Here is a 19,082-nt window from a genome sequence, read left to right on the forward strand (position 1 = left end):
TTCTCTTTCACACACACACACACACACACACACACACATACACCCCGCCCCCTCACCTCCGTTGCTAGGCAACACATTCAGGCATCCCTGCCTCCCGGGAATTTCATTGGCCAGAGCGGGATGGCCCAGACCTGCTGCTCCGGGTGTAAGTGAGGCAGTATGAAGGGATACATGTCCACATAGGGGACATGCATGGATGGAGAGTGGAGAGCAGGGGACATGGCTAATTTCTGGATCTCTAAACCAAAAGCACTTTAATTTTACACCTTTCCATTACCTAAAAAAATGTCTACTGAACAGTGGCTACTTTTACATAGACAAAATATTTCAATTTTTGTCCTTATTCTAAAAAAAGACAACATTCCTACTAAGCTGTTCACATGGCTAATTAAAACTAGTATTCCACTAATATTCCTGTTTACATGCAACCATGCTTACTCCGATTACGTGCCTTTACATGTCGATAATCACGTCATAATATGGAAAAGTGGAACAGCTGGTGCCCCTTTGCATCTTTGCATCAAAACGGGATTTTTTTAAAAGATGTGTTAACACAGCATCCCTCTTTCATTCTTCAACCACCTCCTTGAAAAAGTCTGTGTTGCGATATTTGCACATACTTAAAAATCAACACATTCTCACTCAGACCTTGTCGCATATAGATGTTTGGTCATGGACTTTCCACGATCACATTTGACGTGCACGGTACCCTGGGTGCGTTGGTTGTTGATGATCTGGGACACCGTGTCAAGTTCTGCCTGTTACATGCATTGTCTTCTTTCAAAATACACTTCAGTTTTCACAGGAAATTTAACTTTTACATACAGTCTCTTTCAAAGCACTGCGAATTGATGTTTTTTTTCCTTCAACAACTAATGGACATGGTTAAGTTTAGGAAAAAAGAACAGGATTTGGCTTTATAATCTTAAAGGACACAAACACCACTCTCATGGGTGAAAGTCTGTGTTTGCTGGGCCCATCCACCACCCCTCCCGCCCACCCTAGTCGGACTTTCACCGCCTTAACTTTTGTCCTTGTTCCACCGCATTTCCCCTTGACACCGCCAGGTGCCGTTAAACTATAGTGCCAACCGGCCGCGTATCATGCTGCCGTTAAAGGACGCCTTTTTTGTTTGTTTCTGATGCCGCGAGTCACTGCCTAAGCGTAACATTTCGATGACTTTTAAGTGAGACTGGGCTCCAAAAATCTGTCAATTTCTAAGTTTCTCCAACTTAGAAAGGTGGGCTGATTGCTAGTGTTAGATGAGATTAATTTTCATGAGGACGTATCCAGTAGATTGTCTTGTTTTTCTCTTTTCATTATTTTGCATCTACATAATTTAATGTTAACTAACTTGGAACTATTTAATATTGTACCTTACGTGCAGGTAATGAGAGTTATGATTAAGTTTTGCGGAGTGATATAAAATAAGATATAAGATGTGAGATGCCACGATTGTTGTCGGTGTCCAGTTGTCCTACGTTCTTTTTCGGACATTAAAGTGGATCAAGTCACACAGAGAAGCTGTCCTCGTGCTATTACTTCACCCACAGCCCTTTGATAGTTAATTCAGTAACTAGTAGTATTATAGGTAAGGGTAAGAAGGAGTTTAAAATTATGTAGTTAAAGGGAAAAAAAAGTCAGAATAAATCATAATTGATTAAGTGCTATCAACATGAATTCATTAGTGGTGGGTTTGCCTACTGGAGGTCAGCCTTTTCTCACTGGTTTATTTATCACCTCATCACGGCTGTAACCTTATGAACCTCTGTTTCTCACCATCAAACCGTACATGATTCCTGTTAATGGGCCACTCTGTGACATGGCTGCTTGCTGAGTACCTGCTTGAGCGGCTCATATGTTCAGCTCCGCCATGGAATTGCTGTTCGTGTTTGGCACATTCAACACAGAAACGTTCCTTTAATTGGAACGCAGGAATACTGTATACATTATTGATTTTTCACCCTCTGCCCCCATGAACAAATCCACGCACAATAAGTGAATTTTCTACAACAGCTGGTACAGATAATGGCACCAAACTAATGCTGGCTTTATCCCGACACTCTTCTCAATCTTCACCGTCTTCACAAAGCAGTTGATCCATTGATTGTGTCCCTTTTGATAATTCAACAAATTAAGCCCATTTTTGTGCCTGAGCCACTCAAGCAGAGCTGGTCAGTGTGTCAGTGTGTCTGTATTCAACCGCGAGCCACCGGTCCAGATGGGATGTGACTGATGCAGGTGACATCTTTCCGAGCTGGACGCAGCTGGCAGATTGCGGGTTCCTTGCCATTATGCCGTGTGACTGGCCTAATTATCACCCCTCTCTCTCCCCTGCCGGCATATCTGCAGCCTCTTCTGCCTTAATCCACTTCTGCGGCACTTCTCTCCTACTCTACTTTTCCCTCTCCTGGTCTCATCTCACCTCCTCTTCTCACTCTCTCATCCACCTTGCCTCTAATCCCCCCCCACCCCCACCCCTCCCTCCTCTCCCTCTCCACTTCTTCTCTTGCTCCACTTCTCTCTACCCTCTACTCCTCTTCTGCGTGTTCAGCAAGATTGGAGACCAGTGGGAGCTTCTCCATCTCTGTGTTAAGCATTGCTTTGCTCTCTTTTTAGCCCCTAAAAAAAGTGAAAGGAGGCACAGGGATCTTTATCCTATAAAATATAGAATCTCTGCAGCTCACCTTGAAGGTATCTAATATTTGGATTCGTGATTCCGCACCAGCATGACCACAGAAAAGTGCAGACAAATAAGCGTGTGATTGGTGGACAAGTGATGAAACAGGTGCTTATGTGTTTTTTTCCATCCCCCAGGTGAGAAGCCGTATAAGTGCTCGTGGGAGGGCTGCGAGTGGCGATTTGCCCGGAGCGACGAGCTGACGAGGCACTACCGCAAACACACCGGCGCCAAGCCTTTTAAGTGCAACCACTGTGACAGGTCTGTCAAAACACACCTCTCCCTCCTTCCCTCTCCCTTGTATGTTTTTCTTCCATTTTCCAAGGGTTATTTGAAGTACTTCCAGTAGCGCAGCGGGCCATGTTTCCCCATTGTGTTTTGTACACAGTTTGGTTTAGTAAAGAAGTGCTACAAGATGCTGGTAACACACCCAAATGTGTTTGGTACTGACCCAGTTTAAAAGTGTGCTGGCAGGATTACTAATGTGGGCTCCTCTGCAACACACGCAAGACCCAACCTGCTCAGTCTTTCATTGGGAATCCAAAGGGTGCTTATTCTGCTCTATGCCGACATTAGGCCCTGTGCAGCATATTAATAGTGCATCTCCCCACATGATGTTACATGGCCTTGATATGGAGGCTGCTTTCACACTGGGACAGAGGTGTAAAATGACTGTAGAACCCATTAGCATTATCACACATCACTGGTATAGAATATTAATTTAAACTTAAAGGGACAGTTCATCCCCAAGTCAAGAACTCATATTTTTCCTCTTACCTGCAGTGCTGTTTATCAATTTAAATTTGTTTTGTGTGAGATGCTAAGTGTTGGAGATATCAGCAATGGTGATGTCTGCCTTCTCTCCAATATAATGGAACAAGTTGGCGCTCAGCTTGTGCTGCTCAAAGTGCCAAAAAATACACGTGAAAAACTTCTGAAATCATGACCCAGTTACTCAAAAGATAATCCACAGACCTGCGTGTGCAGGCCACTCTTACTGAACAAACAACCACATAGGTCAGCTTTGCAAGCACCTTAGTACGACCCATTCTTAATGGAGCCCTCTTGTGGCAGTAGTAATTATTACAGGAGCAGTGAAGTGATGTAACGTAGCATAAGAAAAGTGGCAAAGTCTGCGTAATGTTGCACAAATATTGAAGAAGCCCATACAGGGTGGTCAGGAGGGGGTGTGGTGTATTGGTCAAACAAACACAGGACTTTCACCCAAGAGAGTGGTGTTTGTGTCCCAAAGTCAGCATTGGCTTTTCTGAATAACAACATAGCCTAGTGTGCTATTATGTGTAGCATGCTATGCTAGTGATGTACGTGATGTATGCCACAGTACATATGTTATGATATGTTAGTGACAAAAGCACTTAATTAATGCTAAAACATTATGTGTTTTCTACGTAACCATGTAGTTTTGGAAGGGGACTGTCTGTCAGATGACAATGCAAAGTTATTACTACTTTTACAGAAAGATCTGTTCTTCCTCCACCTCTGTATTAGCTTAAAATCATGTGTGGAAAGCCCCTAATGAAACTTGATATCTCACATGAAAAGCCGATCTCAAGCACTACTAGTTCTCTTTATGTATCAATGGTAAGGAGAGGAGTCAAGCTGCCATAGGAGCAGAGAAAAAGAGCTGCTACGGGAGCTGGTATGTACATGCAGAAAGCGAGTGTGGGAAAATGCATTTAATTTCGTGTCTGGCGAGGCTGGAAATAGGAGCCTGTCATATAACTTGTTTTGGAAATCAATGGAAATCAATGTTTTCTGTCCTATAGGAATGAAAGGACAATGTGTTATGAGCAGTTTTATATAGGAACTCGTTTCTTACTTCCGAACTACCCCTGCCAACCGTATCACTGCACAGAATGAAGCTTTTATCTACTCATGGATGAGAAGCTCGTGCTCGTGACATAATGCAAACATAAATGGCGTCCTCCTCCACTGAGCTGTAATGTTAGCTAGCTCAGTGGTGCTAAATGAGCTAGCAGTCGATGCATGCTTCCTTCTGCTCGATGATACAGTACAGGTTGCAAGTGGCAAGAAAAAAGTTCCTCCATGAAACAGCTCACAACAAGGTCCGTGGGTTATCTTCAGTAACCGGGTCATGATTTCTGGAAAGAGACATTGCTGTTGAGTTTTTAAATGTATTTGTGGCGCTTTGAGCACCAGAAGCTGAGTACCATCTAGTTCCATTATATTGGAGAGAAGGCGGACATCTCTGATATCTCCAGCACTCTGCACCTCACACCTTAACAGTCTAGATCAATAAATAGCACTACAGGTAAGAGGAAAAATATGTATCTTAAAATGTTGGGCAACATTTGTTAATACTTTGAAGAGCTATCGACTTTTTTTGGGTTTACAGATTTTGTCTTAGCTTTGATTGGAGAACAGTTAGTATTCATTAAGTATTCCTTATTCGAAAAAGGCAGCACTTTTGGTGTGTGACATTTTAGAGGGAAAATGTATTTAGGGGATTTCCAGAGCCACTGTGACCCAAAATACAGGTGTGTGTTACTGTAAATTAAGCCTCATGCTGGCTCCTGTAAACCGGATGATTCCTGGTCTGATCCCTGTGACCCAAGCACCGAGTGTCCTTGACCAGAAGCGACCAGCAGAGCAGTTTGCCGCACTCACACACAAACCATTTGAAAATCATTCTTTAAAATGTGATTGGTTATTGGATGGGGTGATTCAGAAATTGATCTCTACCTCGTCCACTTCCTGTTTACCGTCCTCCAAAGGAGAAAATCTCCTAATCTTTAACAGAGGTGTGGAGGTGCATGGCTTTGTCCCTTTGAAGACTTGATCCGGTGTAATTTGCCCTGTGACTCTACGTCTTAATTAGTCGCCCTGGCTCCTGTTTAATTATGAACCACAGCAAAATGTTAATTTGCCGGGCTCCGGTGGCAAAATCATCAAACATTCAGGGGCCATTATGAAAAGATCAGCTTGACTCAGACACAAAAATCTTTACTCCCGTTTTAATTACATCCCTCTGTCTGTGATCCAGCCCTCGGTGACACCTCTGGGATCTCGAAGCAATATTGTCTACAGGAGCCACAAGGCAAGGGACCCGGGGTAAAAGAAAATTTGGGTGAAAAGGGTCATTCTGAAGGTATTAGACTGAAAAATCTATATTTTAATAAAATGCTGCATGGAGTTCTTTTACTAAAAAAAACACCATTGTGGCCAGATTCTAAAGAAACATTGAAAAACCCTTTCTTAATATTTTGGTGTAAATACTGTAGAGACACCTGAGCATGGGTGGATGATGAGACAAACAGCCCCTGGGCACAGACATGCAAAAGGCCCCACCACCTCTCCTCCACAGGAGTAAGACACACACTTATTTTTTTGTTTATTTTGCATGTATTTGCAGCTGTTTTGCATCTTTTTGTGTTTTTCTATGTCTTTGTACTCGTTTCTTGTCTTGCTCAGGGTCTCCTTTTGGTTATTTTGTCTCTTTGTAGTCATTTTGTGCCTCCATGTAGTTCCTTTGCATCTTTTTGTGGTCATTTGAGTCTCTTCCTGGTCGGTACGTGTTAATTTGACATTTGTCAATAAAATCTGTTGATTATTTTCTTGATGAATCCATAAATTGGTTGCTTTATAGAATGTTAGAAAATGATCAGCCCAACATGACGTCCCCAAACATCTTGTTTTGTCCACAACCCAAAAATATCCAGTACACTGTCACAGAAAAGTAAATAAACCAGCAAATATTCACATTTAGGAAGCTGGAATCCGAAAATTTAGATTTTTTTATTCTTCCTTAAAAGGTCACCAGTGGTAGACCTGTGGATCCTGATCCAGTGAGTGCACTCTTTGGTATTAAAGGTTCTTATCTTGTGTGAACCAGCTCCCAACATAACATGATATTATTTGTAATTATTTTATTTTTAATTTCATTTAAATTATATTTTTTTGCCATGTTTGCAGTTTTTTTCTCAATATTAAAAGACACTGAAAATTCACAAAGGTGTCAAAAAATATACTGCATGTAAATAAATATACATATATATATATNTGATCTGAAACATTTAAGTGTGGAAAACATGCAAAAAAGTAAGAAATCAGGAAGGGGGCAAACACTTTTTCACACCACTGTACATGTGCGTGCAGCCTCTAAGACAGTTTGACAATAGGTCACAATACAGCATGTTATTGAATATGTGATCTCTTGAATCATGTATGGCTTCATTATGAAGGGACAAAAAGAAATGACTCTTCACCTGGGGTACTACTGTGTGTGAAAGAGTGTGTGTCTTGGTCATCCGTGCATGTGGGTGTGTGTGTGTGTGTGTGTGTGAGGGAGCAGAGGGCCAAGCAGTGTCAACTTAATCAGGTCTCAGCTGGACAGACTGTAAATACAGTATCCCTCCCTGCTCATCCCTGATTTCCCACCTCCCCCGCCACCACCACCACCACCACCACCACCACCAGACCCCCCCTGCAGGCACATCCCTAATTCGGGCCCACCTCTGTCATGTGTCACAAGACGCCCAACCCCTCCAGCCCAGCACACACACACACATACACATACACCCTGCTGAGATGAAGAAAGAGGGGAAACAGGGGAGACAGAGAAGACGGGGTGGAAGATTGAGGATGGGGGGAAGGAGGGGAGGAGGAGACAGACCCACGGTGTGCCAGCTGGTGTCGTGCCCCCGAGTCGTGACTCATACTTTACCATCTGTCTCACCAAGCACACACACACACTCTCACAGTAACACACACACATAAACACCCCTGCACGTCTCCTGTGCCGTTCATTAATCTCACATGTGTCTGTCAGCGTGCACACGCTCGTGTTTGTGCAGAAGACACACACACACACAGATATACGTGCAGGTGTGACAGTAAGACAGATGACTGGTGGCTCATCACAGTGTATCTCCCCCTCTTGGCCAAACACTGATTCATCTAGACATCTTAGACAGTTGCCTCTGTCTCAGTGGAAACTGAAACTGGTGTCCAAAAAATAAATAAAAAAATCAACAGTTGCAGAGCTGTGAAAGGGAGTCTGACTCCCAAACTGGGGCCTCATGCTCAAATGATTTTTGGTTGAACAGAGTGGGTTAAGGGAAGTTTTTACTGATTTTAAACGTTATTTTATTTGAGGAAAGGTTACCAACTTGCTTTTTTTTTTTTTTGCTTTAAAGGGTGTCTGGTATTTTTCAACCTGGACCCTATTTTCCCATGTTTTTGTGTCTAAGTGAACAATGGGAACAACTATTTTTGCGATTGGTGTGTTACAGCTGACAGCAGAGAAACAGGATGTAATGTAACCACGTGGGGCATTTGTGCACCGTCAATTTACATCCACTAAAAGTGTTTGTCTTTGCCACTGACAGGCTCAGATTGTTATTCTAAGTGCCTGACAACAGTATGAAAAGGATCCCCACAGAGATAGATCTTTTTGTTAAAGAGTAAGATCCTTTTTGTTTAACCAGAAACAGCCCTGAAGTCACCACACCCAAACCCACCAGACTCCATTCAAATAAACAGTAATTTAAGCGTGTATAGAGCCAGCATTATTTCACATCTAACTGGTTGAATTAAGGGTTTATTTCAACCAAACCTGAGTTAGTGATTGTTAAAACAGATAAAGGACAAACCAAGATGGGTTTTGTAAGTTTTATTTTGTTTCTGTTGACTTTGATGAAGTGTGTTTTATGATGATATAATTACTGTTAATTTAGCTAGAGTCTGGTGGGTTTGGCGATGGTGATTTCAGGGCTGTTTCTGGTTAAACAAAAGGGATTTTACTCTTTCTTTTTTGTCAAAATCTAAATCAGTTTTATTGCCAAGTAGATTTGCATATGCAAGGAATTTGAATGAAATATGTACAGAACAGAAAAAATGAAAATAATATAAGAAATACATGTTAATATTGACCAGGGGATGTGTGCAAAACAGTATGAAGAATGAAGTACAACAATATGTGCATGTGGAAAGAAAGTAGAGATATGTGTTAATGTAATATGCTGATGTCTACATGTTGTTCTTTTACTAAGGTTGAGCCAAATACTCAGATGAAATGACTATCCTGTACAGGTAGTGTACTTTTTACGAGTATCATCCGAGTAATTTTGTCAATAACCGTACTTGTGATGAAAGAAAATCTTCATTTGGATAGCTGTGTTCAATTGCTCTTGTGATCAAAAAATGATCCAAAGCTCAATTCTGAGATTGCTCTGTACATTGTTTTCTTTTGTTGTGTTTTTTTTTATCTTTCTCTTTAACAAAAAGGTATATCTCTGTATGGATCCCTTTTTATAATATTGTCAGACACTTACAATAACTATCTGGGCCTGTCAGTGGCAAATACAAGCACTTTAATTGACGTACATTGACAGTGCGCAATTGCCCATTAACATTACATTACAGCCTGTTTTGCAACTGGCAGCTGCGGCAATCTTTCTCAATACTGGACCAATTTCAAAAATCTCCATGAGTTACTTCAACACAAAACATGGGAAAATAGAGTCCAGTATAAAAAAAGAAATATCAGAGTTACCCTTTAACAACCAGACTTTTTAAACACAATAATTTTCGATCAGAAAATTCAGAACATTCAGAAAATGTAGCAACTTGGGAGCAATTTTGTCCTGTCTTGCCTCGTTTTTTCTCCCAAACATTCTTAAACTAAACCACTTTAGAACTTTAAAACAAGTCTCTATCTCAAATATTTCCTAACACACTAATCACCAGAGCATGCAGCTCCCAATTACCTAAAAGAAAGCAACACTTGCCTTTTGAAAAGCGCTCCTCTGGGGAACGGAGCTGTAGTATTAGTTCAGCGAGCATGCAACAGTAAAATACTGTTGATCTAGTAGCAGTGATGAAAAAGTAGGTCTCCTATAATGGGTGTTGCATCTTTACGCAAGCATGCATGGAATAAACAAAACACCAGCTGAAAGCATACATTATGTCAATTTGTGGCAATCAGGTTGACACAATCAAACGTTTTTAAAAACTCACTGAAAAAAATAGGCCAGTGCACTTCTCGAGCAGGTTTTCACTGTGCAGCTCCAGCAATTCTGTAAGCCTGATTTCAGTTGAGAGGTTTCGATTCATCTAATTTAGCTAACGTTTTACAGCACATGTTTTGCGTGCTGCCCCCCCCCCCCACCTCCACACTGTTTCAACAGATCCATCTGTGGGCTCTCTAGTTATTCATGGCGCAGCTGAAGTCATTAGGAGTGCTGCTGAAAATGCTGATTATGAATTAGTTACACATATACTAATTGCGTGTGCATTAGTGGCTCAGCGCTCACTAGCTAACAGCAACATTTAGCTCAATCGACAAAACAAACTTCTTCTCCCTGCATTGGTAACAAGCTAACAAGCTGTTCTCTGTTTCCCTCTCTTTGGTTGCAGGTGTTTCTCACGGTCAGATCACTTGGCGCTACACATGAAGAGGCACATCTGAGGAATTTGAGAGAGGTCAGCGGGAGTGGAAGAGAGGGGAAGGGGATGGAGACGGAGTGGAAGAAGGAGAGGGAGCATCATCTGCAGAGAAATAACACCATGGATGTTAGAGAGAGACGGCAGGATGGACTCAAAAAACACCACATTTGGCCATTCTGGACTGGAGGGAGAAGCACCACACAGGGACGCTGACTACAGACAGTAACACAGACAGGCAGACAGACGGATCCTAAGTAGCTCTGTCAATCTGTGCTCAACCAGTTGGTCCATGATTCCACAGTGACACGTTGTCACCTCACAAATGTCTCCCGGTGTTGTCGCGTGGACGATACAGACGCTCCATCCCACCCTCCGTATGTGTCTCAGAGGGGATGTCACACGATGAATGGTGGACCACGTGCCTGTAGTTGGCAGCTCTTTGTTGTAGTCGTCCTTGCAGTCTTTGCAATCGTCCCTCGGTGAAACGCTCCCGAAATGTCAGCCCTGTTCATGCAGCAGTGCACCAGCGGGCTCACCAACGCCAAACTGGACCAGTTGTACAGTCATTTCAGTGCGCTAACAGCAGAACTGCTGTTTGTATATTCAAGATTTCCTCCTGTTAGAACGTACCTTGAGCTGAGGAGAATAGTGAATTTCCAGCAGTAGCTAAACAGCATCATCTCACAGGGTAAGCGAGCAAGAAAGCTGGCTTTCTCCCCCTCAAACCTGCCACAGCCTTTACAAATCGCCAAAGGGTTTATTATCTTATATATAGGACAGATAATAATTTGTCAGTTTTTCATCTGACCTCTGTCACATCTGCCAACTGGATCCATTTATAAATCCTTCTGGTTCGATGGCATTGGAGCACTTGTTTGAACGGAGCATTAGATTGGATTTCTCAAAGACTTGAGGATGGGAGTGTGTTGCACTGATGTGCTTCAAAGACTGATTGAGGTCATCCAGAGGACTGGCTTGCTTTATGAACACCATCCATTGAGGGTTACCACTGGATGAGGCTAACTAATCTACTCTGGGAAAGACTGTTCATCTCCTAGAATGTCATCTGAAATCGAGCGTCTCTAGAGATGCTAAATGGCTCCTGAGAGTGTTTTCCCTCTCCAGGATATCGGCTCTTACGAGTTGTTGTCAGGAACTGTTGCACAATTGACTCAAACTTTTTGTAAAAAAAAAAAAAATGCCCCCACAGTCTTGAACTGGGAGACAATTCGGGAATCACCAAACGCTGGCTTCCACGTGCTGTCGAAGTGCGGACAGCCACATGCACAAGTTGAAGCAGCTAGCTGACTGCGATAGCACACCGAACACAAACAAGATCACTATGTATGATAAAGGTTATATTGTTTCTAAGAAAAGATTCTCCTATTTGTTCAAAACAGACAATTGAAAAGACCATTTTGAAGAAGACATTGGAAATGGATGCAGCCAAAAAAAAAGTGTCTATTGTGGATGCCTGAAATGATCTCTTTGGCCTTTGAGAGTGATTGGCACCCAACAAGTCACTGGGTTGAGGAGGGTTTTTTTGTCTTGCTTGCACCACCCATGCAGAACTCTTCTAATTTAGCAGCTCGCAGACTCCATCACAGAGAAAAGCAGCATTCAACAGCTCTCCTAATCGGGCCCTATGCATATCTAAGAACATTCCTGCTGACTTCCTGACCATACGTATGTCTGAATGCATATTGCTGGACACGGAAGGACTTGTAGGAAGACACAAATTCAATCAATTGGGTGGCTCTACTCAGAGCAAATCAATGTGAATGTATCTGTTGTAAGTCTGTACATGTTCCTGGGCCCATGATAACACTTGTGTGTGGTTGGTAAGATCATACCAGACACCATTTGTGTTTTGACGGTAGTTTCTCTTTTTCACATTAGGAGTGACTTGGAATAACTAGCTAGTCACGGCTGGTAGCTTTTGACATTTTACTGGCCATACTGGACCAGCAGGGAGGTCATGAGTGCAGATTTCAGTGGGTGGCTGAAATGGGTTAGGGGAGGAACATATCTGCTCAGTCAGCAAATGATAACTGCCCCATCAGCTCATGAAACTGCAGTGAAGTGAAACCCACACACGAGACACATACATACTCTCCTAGAAAACTGGAATTAACATTTGTCCTTGGTGATCTGACTTCTGTCCGACAGAACAAAGAGGCATAAAATCTAGCATTTGCTCTGTCTTTAATCCACAAATAAAATGAATTTTGGGATGATCATCGACTCAACTCAAGCGCACACAAATCAAACAGGCAGCTTGGACGAAAGTAGATTGTCAGGATTCTTACGAACGTGATTGGGAACAACTATGTCAAGGTGTTTATTCTTTATTTTACAAGACTTTTAATACTTTTGAGGCACACAGCAGTCTGATTTTTGGCAAGAGAGGCAGTAAATTGATTTCACTCTGTATACCAGAGGCGCATTTCAATTTCGGGGTATAAACACAGCCCAGCTCAATCATATCTAGACATGATCTGTCTGCGGCTCTGGAAGTAGAAGCTCCTGCCTCGCATAAATATTGAACTCTTTCTGTCTAAACGTGCAAACAAGCCCAGCTCCCTTTTATATTGAACATCCAGGTGACAGGCCTTCACTTGCAAAGACAGGAGGGAGTGACCGAAATAGAAACCAACTGGTACAAGTTTAAACTGCTGGTTTATTTTCCAAGGAGACCAAAAATTCTCACTGGCCATCCAGGTTGCAGCTACAACACTATAAATGCTACCATTCTTTGTGTTTGTTGGCATTAATGAAAGTCATAGATACTGACTGAAAAATTGAGATTTGGTTTGCAGAGATAGAGCTGTTCCGATACCGATACCAGTATCAGAAAAGCCTCCGATACTCTTTAAATGCCCGATCAGATATTGGCAAGTACTCAAGTCTATGTATCAATCCAATACCACATAATTTAGTAATAAACTCAAAAACTCCTGAGGACATTGATATTCTTAGAATATCTCCAGAAGCCTGCAGTCTAGAAACTAACTTTAAAAGTTTGCCACTTAGTCACCATTGTAGCTTTCTTTGAGATGCACTGTAATCCAGCATGGAACAGCAAATTTACAAAACTAAATGAATGTCTTTTCTGATGATTTATCCATTTATCGCAATGAAATAGCATTACATTCATCCCATCTTTGTGTCAGTAGATCTGTGCTCACAGTCAGTCATCGGTTCTCACTCCCAACTTGTCAAATACTGTTGCTTAATCAGTGGTCAGACACGCACGATACACCTAGACATCCTTTGCAGCGGTATGCTATGCAGGGTCTCAGGAGGTTAAGCTAAAACATGATGTATTTTTAAACCTAACCACATACTTTTGTTGCCTAAACTTAAGGATCTAAATCTAAAAGGAAGTGTTTACCTACGTTGTAAGTTCATATTGAAAATGACTTTATGTAATGAGCAAAACTGTGCATTTCCTGTTAGTGGAAAGTGTATTTTATCAAGACACAAAATTGACATACCGTTATGGAGGGTCCATAAGTGATGCAAGAGGGGACCTAGCGCGTCATATTTTGAGGTGTAGGTCCACTGACAAAGCGGCCAGAGTTGGGATGAGAACAGATTTTATTTGGCTTTTTCACACTGAAATAGGTTAGTAGTATATAGCAGCCGATACTCAAGTATCAGGTATCGGAACAAGTACTGGGAATGGGTGGATGGTATCGGAACAGCTCTATCTAGAAGATGTAAAAATATCCGGTTCAGATGGGAATATCAGAGCAGGTTTGTGGTTTTTCTGCTCAGCAGAAAGTGGAAGATGAAATGAAGAATAGCAGTTTAACCAGTGGGTTAAAATTGTATCACCAATGGCAGCTCTACTTGTGTGTTTCAGTATTTTAACAGGGCACTCTCCTGTTGAACTGACTGGTTGCGAATGTGTGGGAATGTCGAGAGTGTTTTTTTGTTGTTGTTCATGTTCTGTACCAATCATAGAAAGCTGAGGATTTTGGACTGAAACACTTAATGTGTTGTTTTTCATGTTCATTGAGACTTTAAGGAGCCAAGACATGGAAGTACTCAAATTACAAGACAATTTAAAAAAAAAAATTGGACTTTCTCAAGCTCAAAGATTTCAAATGTGAATGTGTTTTCTGGAAAAGGTTGTTCCATGTCGTCTCAGAGGATGCGGTTCAGTTCTGTGTCATCTTAATGAATGATTGTCAATTCTGCTGTGCCTGTGTGTTCTTCGTCTGTTTGTATTTGCACTCTGAATTTTTTGAGGAAAAATCACTTGCATATCTGATGTTTTCTGTCCGCTTGTACACTACACTTTCACACGATGACCCCCGGTTGATGAAACACTGATCACAAAGTCTGTATAGTAGCTGTTTTTTTAGCACAAATGTACACACTCATGCCTACATGTGACATGGATTTGCACACATTGCAGACATACAAAAACACAAATGCATGCAGACACTCCCTGAACCCGCAATCATACGAAAACATACATGCACAAGCACATCCTGAATCACACAAACACCTTCTCACAAATACACACACTCTCTCTCCGTTCTCCTTGTGTGTTTTTCACCGTTTTTCATGCCACCTTGTGAGAGTCAGAGATCCAGACTGCAGCTCTTGCTCTCGGCAGAGGGTGGAGGGGGGGGAGCACGCATTACTATGTGTGGCACCACCTCTGTTTCCACCAGGTCTGAATTTCAAATCAAACGAACCCCCTTTTTCTACCAGCATTCCCTCATCGCCTCCACCCTCCTCCCTCTTCCATTTTCTCAGATATGATCCCTTTCAACTCTTCTCCTCTGTCCGACTCCCCCTTCCCCTTTCCCTCCACCTCCCCTCCCTCGCCCCCTTCTCCACCTTTTTCCTCTGTTGTCTTTCTCCTTTTTTTTCTCTGTACAAAGTGTTTCAAATTTATCATTTGTATATTATGATGTATGGGTACGATAATGTTCTTTATTATGGAAAAATGAGAAAGATTTATTTTTGTTACTGGTTTGTTTCATAATTCCTTTTTTAAATTGGTATTGTAATATCTCTATGCAAGGAACTGTTCGGTGAATCGTTTTTATTTAAGAATGTAATTATGTGTAATAAATGGTAGAAGCAGTTTGGCATGGAGTATTCATGGTTTCTTGGCTGGTCTGTCAATGGGTGGCTTCGTCCAGCAACAATATGCGCCTAATCGTCCATCTTCTTCCAGAATATTTTCTGATTTCTTATCAAGTGTCAATCACAGAGCCATTCAGTTTGCTAACAATGAGTGCCCGGAGTACATTCACATACCCTTTCTGCATTTATTCTCACTGACCAGACAACTTTAAAGGACTGTCTGGTTTAGGTTTGCTGCCTTTTTTAGAGTTAAATCACCAAACCAACTGGGTTAAATTGGGCAGGAAAATTAATTTACACCCTCCTTTTTTTCTGCTATTTGCAGCAACCCACCCCTGGATGAATAAAAAAAGCCTCTGATTTATCGTTCCTTTTGATCAGACACAGGAAACGGGCCAGAATGCCTTTACTTTGCCTGAATGCATTCCCTCGTTGTCTCCCTCCGAGGGAGCTACGGCATGTTAATTACTTCTGTTACCAACCAAGGTGATGACTTATCCGCTATTCCTGCCTTTTGACCATGACTAGCTGATAAAAGGGTAATCGAATAACTAATGGCTAATTAGGGAGTAATTACGCCCTGGTAAATGGCCCTATGCAGCGTATTAATTCTCCTTGGCTCTGGCACTGAGAAACTCCCATAAGGTTTTTTGTTTCATTTAATGCTCCCTAATTGAAATGGGCACCCTCATCAAGAAGCTTACATGTATCTGTCGAACTTAATGTTCTTTTATCTGTAATTACAGACAGCCCCATATTATCTACCTAACTACACCTATTACGTCAATCCCACAGACACGTTATGAAATTAGAAATGATGAAGTCATTTTTTTAATAAAGGTCGCACGTCCCATGAGCGCTTTGCGATCGTCATTTCCATTCCATGTGATGGAAATGAGGTAGTATGTGAGTTCACAGCGGAAATGAATGGTCGTTCTGTGTTTCAGCAGGGAAAGGAGCACATTTGCATCAGCACTTATTAATAAAGGTTAACACACAGATTCACGAATGCAGTGTCATGCATGCATGTTCATCTGCAGGCAGTCCTTTTTTTTTTTTAAGTTTGAGTCAGGCCCCGAAGATCTGTGCCAGACTTTGAAGTCTATTTGACATAGTGGCCAAACTGTGTAACTACAACTTCCAGGTCTGTCACATGATGCTATTGCCAAAAAACCTTTTCCTGTAGACTTACATTGTGAAAGATCCTCTATCGGGATTTGATCCAATTGGTCCAATAACATTCCGGAGGTCTAGAAGAGCTGAATGATTAAATAATTAGGCTAAACCGGAAGTAGCCAGCACGGCTAATGGACGTCTCTCATGCACCTGCTCTATGGGCCCAATGATGCGGAAAATTCAGGTAATTTTACACCCAGGAAGTCCAGCTTTATTGGCTTAATTCACCACTGAGCAACTTCCATAGGAATGAACAAGGCCCCGCCTCCAACGCTGTATCCAGTTCTCTTTATATATCTATGCTTTGAGTCTGCTGCACTCCCAATAAGACTAAAGGCCTTTGCACATTGAGTCCATTTTTATCGTGAAAAATTATTGTACATCTAAAAATAAATATGACTTCACATTGTATTGATGTGACTCAGTGTGCAAAGGCCTTTGGGGTCCACAGCCAGCAATGTGAAAGTGTATTCACACCAAATGTGAGTTTTTTCCCTGCGTTACATGCACAAATATAGCTACTAGAGTTTTTTGGAGTATTTCACATGTTGCGAATATTCACCTTTTTGTGCTAATGGCTGTGCTAACTAACCAAGAAAGGCAGCTAATGCTAACGCTAGTGTTAAACGATAGCTGGAATCAAGTAGTTTGAACATGAAGTCTCTGTGTGTTCTGAACAAGCGTGAACCAAGACAGGAGCACTTTATTGTCCATGGCAACGCATTACTGCTTCACTCCTTCTGTTTTTACCTTTCACAATAAAAGCCCAACATAAATTATCATTTTTGCTGAGAAGCAACTCAACAAAATGGCTGACTCAAGTAACCCAGCTGGTACTGGCAGGAATATGACATCAGGGAGATACTGGACCCTTACATCCAACAGATGTTAAATTTTGATTGGATTGAAAATCAGGTTGACGATATTTTAAACATCTAAGTACGTTATAATTTCTATGGTTTGCTAACTCTTCCCTGATCTCCCTCCTTTTTTTTGCTGTACAATACTGACGTGGTGTCATAGAGATCCACGTGCCCACAGATGGCGACAGTGGGTTTGTCCTCCATTTTTGATTCATTAATGACATCAGGAGAATCTCAGCCAGATCTCAATGCTAATAGGCTTTCGCAACACAGCGTCCCACTAATTTTTCTCTCAAATTAGAACATTTCAACTCGCATGCATATTCACATTGCGTCTTTGCATTGACTTTGCATGAAAAATTTGCTTCCTGTTTGGTGTGAACACACCCTAAGGCCGTACTTAGGAATGGTGGAACATAATATATCCCTAAACTAAGCTGGACCACACAGTTAGAATTGAAAAATGAAATTTAGACACGCACACGTTCCACATGTTCCTCTTTTCTAATGGCACTTGACAGCTGGTGAATATGATAGAATCAATTCACAGACACACTGTGGAAGGAGGTGGATTTGTTATCCGGCTAATTACACCGGGGATCCCAAGCAGAATAATCTGAATAATAGAAAAGCTGAGTTGATAAACACGGCTGTTGAATGCTTGGTTACATGTGCTCAGTCACCCCATCCTCCTCTGTTGTTTCCATTAATCTGCATCAAATGATAGCATCTCTGTAAATCTTGTAGGACAATAGGATTAAAACATCCCATGATATTATCTTGTTATGCTATTCTAAACATGCATGTACAGCATTCGGATTCAGGCTTTTATCTTTGACCTTAATATGTGTACACACTATTTATTCCATGCATGGGTGACAGCAGTTTATGTGCATAGAGATGCTTTTATGTTTTGGTATCTGGTGGTATCAGAAAGCCAATTTAAATGCAATAATTTAAGGTTCTAACAATCAACTTTTTCTGAAATGTGAATTCAACTTTAAGGAGCAAATTGAACATTTAATGGTAACTAAAATTACAACCACAGAACAGTTTTTTTTTCTCGACTTTTCAAATATACTGTCTCATTGTTCGGTATCCTGCAGGCTTATCAGCTTGCCCTTGAATCGTCTACTGTCTATTCAGCGCTGAAACACCTGAGCACATTTCAGAAATGTTGTCTTTGTTTTATATACAATGATTCAGCTGTAGCTCACGCCATTGAAGGAAGGTATAAATGGTGTGACAGCGCTGAATTGAAGCAACTGTAATGAAAGAAAGACCAATTCTTCAGGCGAGGCAGTGATTCACTTAACCAGCAGAACATAAGGCCCCTTTTTTTCATGTGGTTGTGCAACAGAAGATTTGTTGCTGCCAATGCCTGTGGGTGTCTTGTAGGCGTTTGGCAGCCATATAGGGATGTTATTGTCACATCTGGCAATGTGGAGATGCCAGCATGCTGGGATGCAGAGCTACAAGTTTAAAGCCTCTCTCATAATATCTTGTTCCACGCTTAGACTGTCAGCGCACTGTGTCACTAACTTGGGTGATAACTCCTTACAAAGATTACACAGAACTACTTAGCAACTAATCTGCATAAAGACAAGCTTCAATCCAAAATGCCGCAAAATCTCCTGTTGCATTGCCCATGCAGAGTAGAGTTCATCTGAAATGAGAACGAGGGTTGTCCTATGAAGGGTTGTGAACCATGGATTCTTTGGTTTCATGCCACGAGCAGCCAAGTGCTTAGGTATTTCCAATTATAGGGAATATGTCGAGGTGGCCCTCGGTAATTAAAGCCTAATCATGCTGGTGGATTCAGAGAA

At 41.6% G+C, this 19,082-nt stretch overlaps 1 protein-coding gene across 1 annotated transcript in view; it reads left to right on the plus strand.

Moving 5' to 3' along the window:
* LOC126402027 (Krueppel-like factor 7) overlaps nt 1-15,205 on the plus strand; it is a 52,132-nt gene extending 36,927 nt beyond the window's left edge. Inside the window, exons 3-4 of the mRNA XM_050063670.1 lie at nt 2,818-2,941; nt 10,079-15,205. Coding sequence (XP_049919627.1) covers nt 2,818-2,941; nt 10,079-10,130 — 176 coding nt within the window. The 3' untranslated portion in view covers nt 10,131-15,205. The remainder of the gene's footprint in view (nt 1-2,817; nt 2,942-10,078) is intronic.
* The last annotated feature ends 3,877 nt before the right edge of the window (nt 15,206-19,082 follow it).

Source organism: Epinephelus moara, chromosome 15 (assembly GCF_006386435.1).
Source record: "Epinephelus moara isolate mb chromosome 15, YSFRI_EMoa_1.0, whole genome shotgun sequence".
Taxonomy (NCBI): Eukaryota; Metazoa; Chordata; class Actinopteri; order Perciformes; family Serranidae; genus Epinephelus; species Epinephelus moara.